The sequence below is a fragment of the Panulirus ornatus genome, chromosome 20, assembly GCF_036320965.1.
Source record: "Panulirus ornatus isolate Po-2019 chromosome 20, ASM3632096v1, whole genome shotgun sequence".
Classification (NCBI taxonomy): Eukaryota; Metazoa; Arthropoda; class Malacostraca; order Decapoda; family Palinuridae; genus Panulirus; species Panulirus ornatus.
Window position 1 is genome coordinate 74,774,924 of NC_092243.1, and position 12,417 is coordinate 74,787,340.

The 12,417-nt window shown below is 38.6% G+C and overlaps 2 protein-coding genes across 8 annotated transcripts in view; one reads left to right on the top strand and one right to left on the bottom strand.

The window, feature by feature from the left end:
* dlp (glypican dally-like) overlaps positions 1-4,120 on the top strand; it is a 336,501-nt gene extending 332,381 nt beyond the window's left edge. For all 4 annotated transcript variants that reach the window (XM_071675291.1, XM_071675293.1, XM_071675295.1 and 1 more), the window contains exon 10: positions 341-4,120. In XM_071675291.1, the coding sequence (XP_071531392.1) occupies positions 341-897 (557 nt within the window). In that variant the 3' untranslated portion in view covers positions 898-4,120. The remainder of the gene's footprint in view (positions 1-340) is intronic.
* Positions 3,252-12,417, bottom strand: part of LOC139756146 (MFS-type transporter SLC18B1-like) — a 30,540-nt gene continuing 21,374 nt past the window's right edge. For 2 of the 4 annotated variants that reach the window (XM_071675289.1, XM_071675288.1), the window contains 2 exons: positions 11,958-12,051; positions 3,252-10,982 (listed from right to left, as the gene is read on the bottom strand). In XM_071675289.1, the coding sequence (XP_071531390.1) occupies positions 10,885-10,982; positions 11,958-12,051 (192 nt within the window). In that variant the 3' untranslated portion in view covers positions 3,252-10,884. Of the gene's footprint in view, positions 10,997-11,957; positions 12,052-12,417 lie in introns of all 4 variants that reach the window. The other 2 variants (XM_071675290.1, XM_071675287.1) reach the window with 1 other exon arrangement.

A 12,417-nucleotide genomic window follows, 5' to 3' on the forward strand; every position in this document is an offset into this window, starting at 1 on the left:
ACTTGCTTGCCTTCTTCCATTTCTGGTGCTACCCCGTCCCACAGGAAACAGTATCGCTACCCCCTGCAGTAAGTTTATGAGAAGGGTATCAGTGTTACCCATGTATTTTTTTACGCCAAAGGAATAAAACTTGCTTTAGGATTAAATCATCGATAGATGGAATTTGTTAGATTTAAATCTAGTGCTTCATGGTACATACATTCACACTTATTATTTATGCCACATCCAGATTAGGTGTCCATGCCATTAACACAAATGCCCCATATGTATCTCTAGTTTTGATCCCATTTTGTGTGTAGTCCATGCCTGCTTTGAACAATCACTTGTGCAACCCTTACAGAATCATGGCTAACCAATGGAGGGAAACAAGACGAGGAAGCTTCAGGTGACGAGGAAGTCCTGGGCGATGAGGGTAGTGGCAGTGGTGATGGCATGGATCATTATGTTGGCCACTATCCACCCGATGATGAGGATGCGTATGCTGTTAGTGGAAAGGCTAAAATAGGCTCTCGTAATTCTGACAACGACTACGGATATGGTGATGATGAGGATATGTATCAATTATATCCAGACCATGCAAAGGGTCATGCTGGATCTGGAAATGCCTATGATGACTATGATAGGGATGGTTCTGGTGGAGGCTGGAATGAAATGGATGACCTAGAGGGATCTGGGAACTATGGAAAAGTTAATGTTCCTAAAACAGAAAAACATCCTACTTCGTATGGTCCATATGAGCCTCCAAGCAAGCCCAATCAGCCACCTGATCGTACCATTCCTAAGGGTGAACCAGACCAACCACCATCTGCTGCTTCCAAAAAGACAATGTCTCTCCACCGTGCCATCACTATTTATATGTTACCTGCTTTCATCATGTTCCTTGGGTCACTAGCCTAATTCTGTCTTGGTGATGTAGCTTGGTACCCAGACAGTAGTGAAGCCAATGAGGAATCAGGGAGTGATGTGGATATTTGAACAGACTACAAACACCACAAGGATTACGTGGTGGTGAGTGTCAGTAATCATTGTGTATGATGACTGTGATGCCACAATATACAGTAGTGGAGGCAGGGTCAATATGGATTTCTAGGGTGAATAAGGCCTTCATATGATTACCTTAAATGGAAACTGAATCTTTAGCAGTTAATATCTGTTGCTCAGAATGACAGTCTTGAATATAAAGTGGAATAAGCACAGAGTCAGGAAAACAGCTAATGAATTTTGATATCTGTGTCACAAAATTGTGTTAGTTAATGAACATATAGATATTCAGTTAATAAATGAACAAGTGATTTGATAAGTTGTGGTAAAATGTGAATTGTTAAAGAATATATCTGTACAGTCATGGGGAAGGTAAGGAAAATGTTTTATTTGTAAAGTTAAGATGCTCCATTTTGAGACATAATGGTCGTACAAAAGCAGTGTCTAGAGACAAATAAAGAGGTGCATGATTGAGAAGGAATACAGTGGTTAATCATACATGCACATGATAAGGGAAGAGGATTATATTTTCTCCAATTTTTGGTGAAAGATCTTGGCTGCAGTTTTTCTCCACAACAAGTTGGATTTAGTGAGAAAGGGCACAAGTGGAGTTCCCATAGCAGAGGAAGGACTGTTGCTGTTCTTAAAGTATTAAGGCCACAAGAAGGAGAGTCTCTGTACTCCTTCACCATGCAAAGCTCGTGTGCCATGAATCTGGACCTGTGAAGCATTACTCACTCAATTTTATTTATTAATGTACAGTAGTTGTATTGAAGCCTGAGAGCACTATTTAATCTGTTTATTATTGTGCTTTACTAATGCTATTCTTTTGTATTAGTTTTGGTTTGATTGGCTTGCAGCTTTCTTTAAAGGGCTAAATATCCATTTCTTTTGTTTCGCAAGAATTACAATTTTAAATTCCAAGATTAGTTATATACTGTACAGATGCATGCATTCGTTTTGTTACTGTGATAGGTAAGATATCAAAAATTTTTCTGGTCTCAATCAAAAAAACTTGGCCGTCCAGGCATAAAATCTGTTTGCTGTTCCTTTATTTTACTAGCAATCTTTTTATGTATTTTGTTCTCTTGTGTATGTAGTACACTATCTTGGTATGAATGTGTTGTATATCATGCGATAATTTGGCTGTATGTGTATTCTTTCTTCTAGAGGAGGAAAGTATTGATAGAATCATCTTATCATTACATTTGTCATGTGTTACGTTTTGTCCATGTAACTGTGTCTTTCTTTCATCATTGTCATTGTGGGAAAGTGATTGTCTGTGGTATATGGTAATCATTATAATTGCATATAGTCATGTTGTGGATGCATAATATAAGCCCAACAAGGTGACCTCTTACATTAGGTATACTTCTGCAGGTAGCAGAAGCATACAGCACAGACTTGTTATTTCTAATTTTCAGCTGATAATTGCCCTACAGATTCCTGTGTGGCAGTAATAAGCTACTGATATCACAGGTGAATGGCATAGGCTATTGTTATGAATGTTACCCAACCAAAAGCACAAGGGCACGTGCCATTATTCTAAGTTTTGCTGTTGGTATTGGCAAATCAGTTGTTCTGCTGCTGGTGCCACAAGTGTACAAGATATGCTGTAATGTTCAGCAGAATTTGGCTTTGAACAGCAATAAGACTGTGTACAACATAAGGAATATAAATCAAATTGTCTTTATAAAAGATTCAATTTCGTTTTTTATGTATTGCATCCTCTTTATGTGATTTTGTTTATTAATATAACTAGATATCCAGGTCTTGATGTTATAGACTTCTAAATAATAAGAGTGCACAGATGGTGATCTCAAGAGCTTAGATATCTCTACCTCCTTATCATATCAAGATGGCCAACAAGTCCTCACTTAGGCTTTTATATACGGAATGCTTTTATGAAAATACGTCATAATACCTTAAGAGTTCATGGCATCAGAAGTATAAATAGGGCAAGAATGACTGGTAACTGTCTTGTCAGAATTTAGGAAAACATTAATGGACACCTTTTGTGAATGGATCATTCATGTATAATGATAAGTTTCATCTCACACATTTTCCAGGAGCATTCAGTATACAGAGCTGAGGCATGTAACATTTCCACCAAACAAAATAACAAGGAACAAAAAGTGACGGGATAATCTGGAGAATTTTTCATTTGTGGTTTACATCATACATTGGCTTACTGTAAACCATTTGAGAGGGAAGTTTTGCTTGTAGCAATGTTAAAATTTTTCTTTGATGTATATGTATATTTTTCTTAACTTGTCATTTTGTGGTATGTCATCCATTTGTTTTTGTTACAAAGCCCATGACCAGCAGGGACACATTTTATATACCAATGTGTTAATACTTTCCTGATATTAGGATGCATTACATTTTAGTTCTTTGTAGACTCATTTATTTCATGCAGAACTACCATATTTTGAAGTGTGACATGACTGAGGTGATTTCAACATAGGTTTGTAATCATAAAAGTTTCAGGTATAGTAGTGTAACTTGCAAATGTAAAGATATGATCATATATCACATATCTGGCTCTACTTGTACATCAATCTTCAGCAATTCAATATTTTGATGGTCCCGATATAATCTAGCAATTCGATCATGCAAGTAAACATGTTGCAGAAATTTAGTTACAGATTTACTTATGACAAACTCATGTATTCATATCATGTAATCAAGGTGTAACAATTAGTAAATCTAATTTTTTTATTTTATACTTTTATACAAAGATCAGAAGAGTATTGAAGATTTTACTTTATCACTAGTACTCCAGATAATCAGTCATAGGCTGTGAAAGCATTTTTCCTCTGGCAAAGCCTTTATGAATTTTTTTTTATTAGATTTACTAAAGCTATTTAGTTAAATCAATGTAAATATTTTAATATTCCATAAAGCTTCTGGATCAAAAGTAATTTACCAACATCAATATTACGAAACACCTCAGTCAGTTGTTGACTCAGAGAAGACATTGCATTTAGCGATATTGTCTGCATTTATGTCATGGTATGTGCATTTATAGTTGCCTGTATCACTCATCCGGCACTGTACGAAATTCCACTCTGTAGGGAGGACGTCTGTACAGAGATATTTTGTTATTTTATTGTACATAATACATAACGTGAAAATCTGTTTTGTTTTACTCTAATTACTTCCCAAGTATGTAGCCACTGTTATTATTACCTGTGTTTTGATCCTGTCCTTTTCTTAATTCCTTCTGTTGGACACATTTATACCATTATATTACATTTAGGGGCCCTCTCTCTCCACTTCTTCCTGCCTTCTTTCCACATTCCATGTACCTTTTTTCCCTTCTTTATCCTTCGGTTTCTCTCCCCTCTGCTCCAAACATTCACCTCACCCTCTTCCAGTTTCCCTTACACTCCATTTCTACCTTCCTCCTGTGTGTCATGATAATCCTGTTCAAGGATACCAGTATAATACATGCATAATTCAACTGCTCTTTCCTTTAGAGGGCAGGGTAATAGTCAAGTCCTTCTTCCTAAAGTATCCACTGCTGTGATTAGATCAACATTTTAAACATTCACCTTTTCTCTCTATTTGGTACTGTACAGTGTTGCACAAATATCTTTCCTGCCTGCTGATACACAGGTTGGAGTGTGGGCGAGTAGGAGATTTGTCCTTTATTTTTATGCCTCTTGACTCTACCTCACACGGTAAATGGCAATCAAGTATAAATGGACCAAGCCAGGGCATGTGAAACGTCCGGTGTAAACCATGGAAAAGTCTGTGGGGCGTGGATGCGGATAGGAAGCTGTGGTTTCAGTGCATTATACGACAGCAAGAGAATGAGCATGTGCGGATGTCCGTTTCCAGGCACTATCTTGCTTACACCAGGGGCTTCGATCAACCTTGATCACTGTTTAACATGTTAGCGAGGTAGTGCGTGTTTCACTTAACTCATGGTTTTATGCATATACATCACACATCACTGTGACCTCTTGCAACATTATACTTGATTGCTGTTTCCTGTGTCAGTGAGGGAGCACCAGGAAAAGAAAAAAGGCCACATTCGTTCACACTCAGTCTCTAGCGGGAATGCACTGAAAACACAGCTCCCTATCCACATCCAGGCCCCACAGACCTTTCCATGTTTACCCCAGACGTTTCACATTCCCTGGATCAGTCCATTGACAGCATACCAACCCGGATATACCACAACGTTCCAATTCACTCTATTCCTTGCACGCCTCTCACCCTCCTGTATGTTCAGACCCCTATCAAAATATTTTTCACTGCATCCTTCCACCTCCAATTTGGTCTCCTGCTTTTCTGATCCCTCCACCTCTGACACAAATATCCTCTTTGTCAGTCTTTCCTCATTCACTCTCTCTCTATGTCCAAACCATTTCAACACACCCTCTTCTACTCTCTCAACCACACTATTTCCACACATATCTCTTACCCTTTCATTACTTATGCAATCAAACCACCTCACACCACATTTAACTTCCAACACATCCACCCTCCTCTGTACTACCCCTTTCTATAGCCCATGCCTCGCAACCATATGATATTGTGGGAATTACTATTCCTTCATACATACCCATTTTTGCTCTCCAAGATAACATTCTTCATCGCTCCCAGAATAAGGGAGCTCAGAAAGGAGACTTGTGAGAGGAAGTACCAAGAGATAGCGAGTGTAGAATGGTAAAAGGTGAGAACAAACAATGTGAAGGGAGTGGGTGAGGAATGGGATATATTTAGGGAAGCAGTGATGGCATGTGCAAAAGACACATTTGGCATAAGAAAGGTGGGAGGTGGGCAGATTAAAAAGGTTAACGAGTGGTGGGGTGAAGAAGTAAAGTTGTTAGTGAAAGAGAAAAGAGGCGTTTTGATGATACAAGGACGGAGTGCAAATGAGTGAGAGATGTATAAAATAAGTGGCAGGAGGTAAAGAGGAAGGTGCAGAGGTTGAAAAAGATGGTAAATGAGAGTTGCAGTGAGAGTATCATTAAACTTTCGGGAGGAAAAAAAGAGGTTTTGGAAGGAGGTAAATAATGTGAAGCAGTGAAGGGGCAAGGGGGAAGTGATAAAAGGTAGTGATGAAGTGAGGAGATGGAGTGAGTATTTTGAAGGCTTGTTCAATGTGTTTGATGACAGAGTGGCAGATGTAGGGTGTTTTGGTCGGGGTGGTGTGCGAAGTGAAAGGGCCAAGGGAGAATGGTTTGGTTAAGAGAGAAGAGGTAGCAAGAGCTTTGTGGAAGATGAAATCCGGCAAGGCAGCAGGTTTGGATGGCATTGCAGTGGAATTTAAGAAAGGGGGTGACTGTGTTGTTGGTTGGTAAGGATATTCAATGTATGCATGGATCATGAAGAAGTGCCTGAGGATTGGCGGAATGCATGCATAGTGCCATTATACAAAGGCAAAGGGGATAAAGGCGAGTGTTCAAACTACAGAGGCACAAGTTTGTCGATTTTTCCTGGTAAATTGTATGGGAGGGTACAGACAGAGGGTGAAGGCATGGAGAGAGCATCAGAGGGGTCTCAGAAGTGGTAGAGGATGTGTGGATCAGGTGTTTGCTTTGAAGAATATGCAAGAAATACTTAGAAAAACAGATGGATTTGTATGTAGCATTTATGGATCTGGAGAAGGCAGAGATAGGGTCGAGAGAGATGCTTTGTGGAAGGCCCCTGGTGAAGCAGGGGATAGCATTGCCATTTCCTGTGGGGTAGGGTAACACCAGGAATGGATGAAGGCAAGGAAGTATGAATATGTACGTGTGTATATGTATAGGTTATGTATATGTGCATGTATGGGTGTTTATGTATATATTTGTGTATATGAGTGGATGGGCTGTTCATTGGTTTCCTTGTAATACCTTGCTGACACAGGAAATAGCGATCAAGTATATTAAAAAAAAAAAAGTATGTACAGAGTAACAGATTGGGGAGGAGCAAAGTGGTTTCAGAAGTGGTAGAGGATGTGTGGATCAGGTGTTTGCTTTAAAGAGTGCGTGTGAGAAATACTTAGAAAAACAGATGGATTTGTATATAGCACTTATGGATCTCGCGAAGGCATATGATAGGGTTGATAGAGATGCTTTGCGGAAGGTCTTAAGAGTATATGGTGTGGGAGGAAAGCTACTAGAAGCAATGAAAAGTTTTTATCAAGGATGTAAGTCATGTGTACGAGTGAAGGTCAGTCTGTGGCAGGGGTGGGCGATGTTCCCATGCTTGTCTGATTTATTTATGGATGGGGTGGTAAGGGAGGTAAGTGCTAGTTTTGGAGAGGGCCTGGGAGGCAAGTCGGTTGTTGTTTGCCGATGATACAGCTCGTGGCTGATTTGAGCGAGAAACTGTAAAGGTTGGAAACTGAGCTTGGAAAAGTGTGTGAAAGGAGAAAATTGCGAGTAAATGTAAATAAGAGCAAGGTCATTAGGTTCAGTAGGGTTAAGGGACGCGTTAATTGGGATGCAAGTTTGAATGGAGAAAAATTGGAGGAAGTGAAGTGTTTTAGATATCTGAGACTGGACTTAGCAGTGAATGGAAGCAAAAGAGTCAGTGTGAGGGAGTAAAAATTGGTATGTCTGAAGGAATAGTAGTTCCAACAATTTTATATGGCTGCGAGGCATGGGCTATAAATAGGTTTGTACAGAGGAGGATGGACGTGTTGGAAATGAGATGTTTGAGGACGATATGTGGTTTGATCGAGTAAGTAATGAAAGTGTAAGAGAGATGTGTGGAAATAGTGTGTGGTTGAGAGAGCAGAAGAGGGCGAGTTGAAATGGCATGGATATATGGAGAGAATGAGTGGGGAGAGATTGACAAAGAGGATACACGTGTAAGAGGTTGAGGGAAAGTAGAACCAGGAGACTGAGTTGGAGGGGGAAGGATGGAGTCAAAAAGATTTTGAGTGGTTAGGGCCAGAACATACAGGAGGGTGAGAGGCATGCAAGGAATAGTATGAATTGGAACAATGTGGTATACCGGGGTTGGCATGCTGTTAATTGACTGAACCATAGCATGTGAAATGTCTGGGGTAAACCATGGAAAAGTCTGTGGGGCTTAGATGTAGACAGGGAGCTGGGGTTTCAGTGCATTACACATGACAGATAGAGGCGGAATGTGAATGAATGTTGCCTTTTTTGTCTATTTTCCAAGCCATACCTCGCCGAACATGTCAATCTTTTCAGGGTAGCAGGATGTGTTTGAGTACACAGGATTTGGTTGAGGATGTGTATGCATCAACAGAGGTGCCATATGCAACTGATAAACCCCAAAGTAAAGAAGGGTGATGATAGTTTTTGCCTTTCAAATACACAGTATAACTTCTTCAATGGGAAAGTATTCACAGCAGGGTAGCCTCTACCAATACACAAAATATTAAGCAAATTACATTAGTATGGAAGCATTGATTCTGCTGGAGATTACAAGACTTGCTCTTAAAACATTTTTGTCAAAATGCATTGGTGTTTGACAAGAGAGGAAAACAAGAATGTAATCAGTATTTTTTTGTTTTACATGCATATACTTCTTAAGTTTCAATTTTTTTTTCATATTTCATTATGTTATCGTTCATAATTCAGAAATTCACTTTCCAATCTGGAATATATACAGTAACACATATTCAAGTGGCCTAACTACATAGATATTACAAAGCTTATTCACACTGACATCCTCTTATGTTCTGTACAAAAGATCATGAAAAGCAGATTGCAGTTTTTATGCCATTTGAATATGTTGATATTCTTACCATAAAGGACAACATAATATGCCTGAGTAGGGAATACATTATAATGATAGAAAAATATGATTAACCAATTGCATACGATAATTCCAATTAGTTCATAACTGAACTCCCTGGATCCAGAAATACATAATTCAAAAGAGAATTAGTTAGAAATATAGTATTGATTTACACTAATCTGCTGTAAGGTACTTGTGTTCAACAATTAACATCCATAAGATTCTTAATACCACTCATGTAAACAACATTTGCAGTCATAATTGTTATCAGACAAGAAACTTACTTCTCATAAGAAATATAATCCATGATAATGGAATGTAGTAATATAAGAACAATCTCTTAACATATTCTTTAAATTTAACTTTAAATATCTATGATATTAAATATTCCATCTACAAATGAGATTCAACAACTTAGACCAATAATCTAGTCTTTATCCACAAAGTTATCTGGTCTCGGTGTTGTCTCTGCAACCAAAACACATTAATTAACTGGAAATAATAAATCTGGATAAAGTTGTAGTTGTAGTCATGAATTCAGTACATTGAAACATAACATAATGAGGATAATTTCTTTATTCCAGAAATTGATAGTGAGAGGCTGTGAAGATCAGGGAAAACTTCAGGTTGATTAATATTAAAGGGAAATGCTTACATTTGTCAATAAAACTTATGAAAACCTCTTACTTCCCCTAGCAGCCAACATATGTTACCAGAAAAAATGTGATGATTATGGTCTCACGTCCGCATACAAATGCTGGGACGTTTGTGCACTTGTGTGCCTTTAATCATGATTCAACACATGACCCCAATTCAGCGCACATAATTCCTTTGGCAGGATGCAGCAGACAATTATAACAAAGTTACACTTTGACTATAACACTCTGAGCAAGGTATATTTTGGCTCCTAGGCAACATTAGGTGAAATTTTCATTGGTCCACTGAATTTCTAGATGTATTTCACCTACTTTTTCATTATTTAGTGCCATACTTTCCCTAATTTCATAGCCCTTCTGACTAGCAACAAAATCAAAGCAGTAGGATAATCTTAATCTCTCTCCCGTAGTATTCTTATTCTCAACACAATACACTAATATTGCAAAATAATCTATTTTCCCAGATTTGTAGCATGACTAAACTACAAGTTTACCTAAATTTCATTAACTTTTCTACATATCATACTTTTAACAATACTAATAACTGCACCATGTTGATTAACATAAAGCACAAGAGTTACAAGTAAGTGGTCCATACCAGAACTGTGGAAAACACTGTACATCATCATCCTCATCAGAACAAGCAATACTTTAATGATAAGTACAAGTAGAGGCCTGTAGACATGTGGTCAGCAGACATACTGCACATTATGACACTGTGCAACTATCAAGCAGTGTTCACTGGTCTTGTCTAGTGACTAAAGTTCTACAGTGAAAGTCATTCTTCAGAGATTTTATCAAAAACAAATTAAATTTTGGCAATGCAGAAGTGGCAGAGATTTCAAGTTTGTTTTAAAGGCATGAATGAAAGTTTACTTATAAATTACACTATAATCTCAATGTTGCTGCTCAGTGTCCATAATCACTAAGGACAGGATTTAGTTTAATTAGTCTTTTGTGTTCTTCACCTGATATGGTCAATATCCTCATGCTCTGGTCTTAAGCTGGCACAGAAATAAGCTTCTTAAACCTTTAATAAACAGCAAAATTTTCCCCTGGAAACAGTCGTTTTAGTATGTTACTGTAAATGCCTAAAAATTTAGAGAACAGAATTATCTTCATAAGTAAAGGGTTTAATGTGACAGATACACTTTTCAAAACAAAGCCATGTCACCCTTTAACAAGTTACATACACAGTGGATGCCCAGATGTACTATAAGCTCCAAGAACACTGCCATGCTATCTTAATCAAGAAAGGATGAAGCTGCATGGCCATGGATTAGATTGGCTTAAGACAGGTGAAGTGTGGTGCACAGAAAAAAAATAACAGATGAGGTGACGGGCACTCAGAACCATGGAAATCTCATGAATGCAAACTCCTGACATAAGGGCCATACAAGTACAATGGATGAGCACAGCAGTTTGCATTGTGATGGGAAGAGAAGCAATCAATGAAAGGAAAAGGATCAGACTTACTGGAGATAACTGAATGCAATGGAAGTCATGACAAAAGTCTGATTAAGTTTTGTTACTTCCAAGAATGTGGTAGATACCTGAAAACCCACTCAGTTACTGAGTCTTGTTGTAAAGACGATTGGTGCACATATAAGCCCCCAGCACAAGAGCCTGGAAAGGAAATACTATGGAGAATTAAATGTGTACAGAAAGGTAGGAGAGGATTACAAAAAAGCAGCCATTAAGACAACACGGTAGGATGGTTCTCGCCTGTATTTGGAGCACAACACGGTAGCGGGATGGCACTAAAATACCAGCAAAAAAGGATAGTAGGATGGCACTAGATACAAACACAAAGCAGCGGGATGGCACGAGATACTAACACAACAGGGCAGTAGGATGGCACTAAGACACTCACAGAATAGGATGTCACTAGATACTAACTCAACAGGGAAGTAGGACGACTCTAGACAGTCTACTCGCAAAGTTAGCTGGTACTCGCAAGAAGACCAACTCTCATGCGAGGACAGTCCAACTGCTCACTCATGGGACAGACTATCCTTGATTAAAAACAAGGTACTTAATATTACATGTTAGCTGAGCACCCCCAAAGAGTAATAGGAGAGTCTTGACAATGGAAGCAATAAGGAACTAATTAGGACAACAGGGTACTCACTAGGGAAGGGGTTCTTACTATGACAAAAAAAGTGCTCACTCGGGCAACGGGGTACTCAGCTGAACAACAAAGTACTTTCTAGGACAACAGAGCTTTTTTCTAGGAAAACAAAGTATTTACAAGGACAACAAGGTACTCACTAGGACAACGGGGCACCCACAAAAACAAAGGGGCACCCACGAGAACAACTGAGTACTTAAGAACAACGGGATACTCATTAGAACAACAGGGTTCTCACCACGGATGCAAGGTACCCATTCGGGCAACTGGTACCTCCGTTTGAGGCAAAAATGGTAGATGGATATACAAGGGCGAAAGTGTGTTTACTGAACAAACATGTTTCTGTCAGGATAACAACACTAAAGTGTTCACATAGGCAATAAGGCAGAAGGGGATCTCAGCGAGGGACAAGGCAGAAGGGAGTCTCAATCAGGGATTATCGTACTCACTCAGTCCAGTTAGGTACTCACCAGGGAAAGAGGCAGGAGGGCAGTGAAGGTGGTGGAGGTGGCGAAACTGAGGTAAGATGTGATCATGCCGGCGTAGAGCGGCCCCAGCATCTCCCTGGCAGACATGGATGAGCAAAATTTTAACAAAATGAATACAGGAAAATGGGGGAATTAAGGAAAGGAAATATTCAAACAAGTGAACATGGAAATAAGGAACAATATTACAAAACCGTAGCTAGCTACCTTGCAAACTTCAGGTGTCGGTTTCAAAATCAAATTTTGAGAATTTTCATTTTGTTCAATTCTACGTATCACTACAATGACCCTCTCAGGACTGAGAACGTAAATATAAGTTTAACTGAAGGTGTATCTCGTAATATATATATATATATATATATATATATATATATATATATATATATATATATATATATATATATATATATATATATATATCCAAATTTCCTGCCCTCATTTTAAT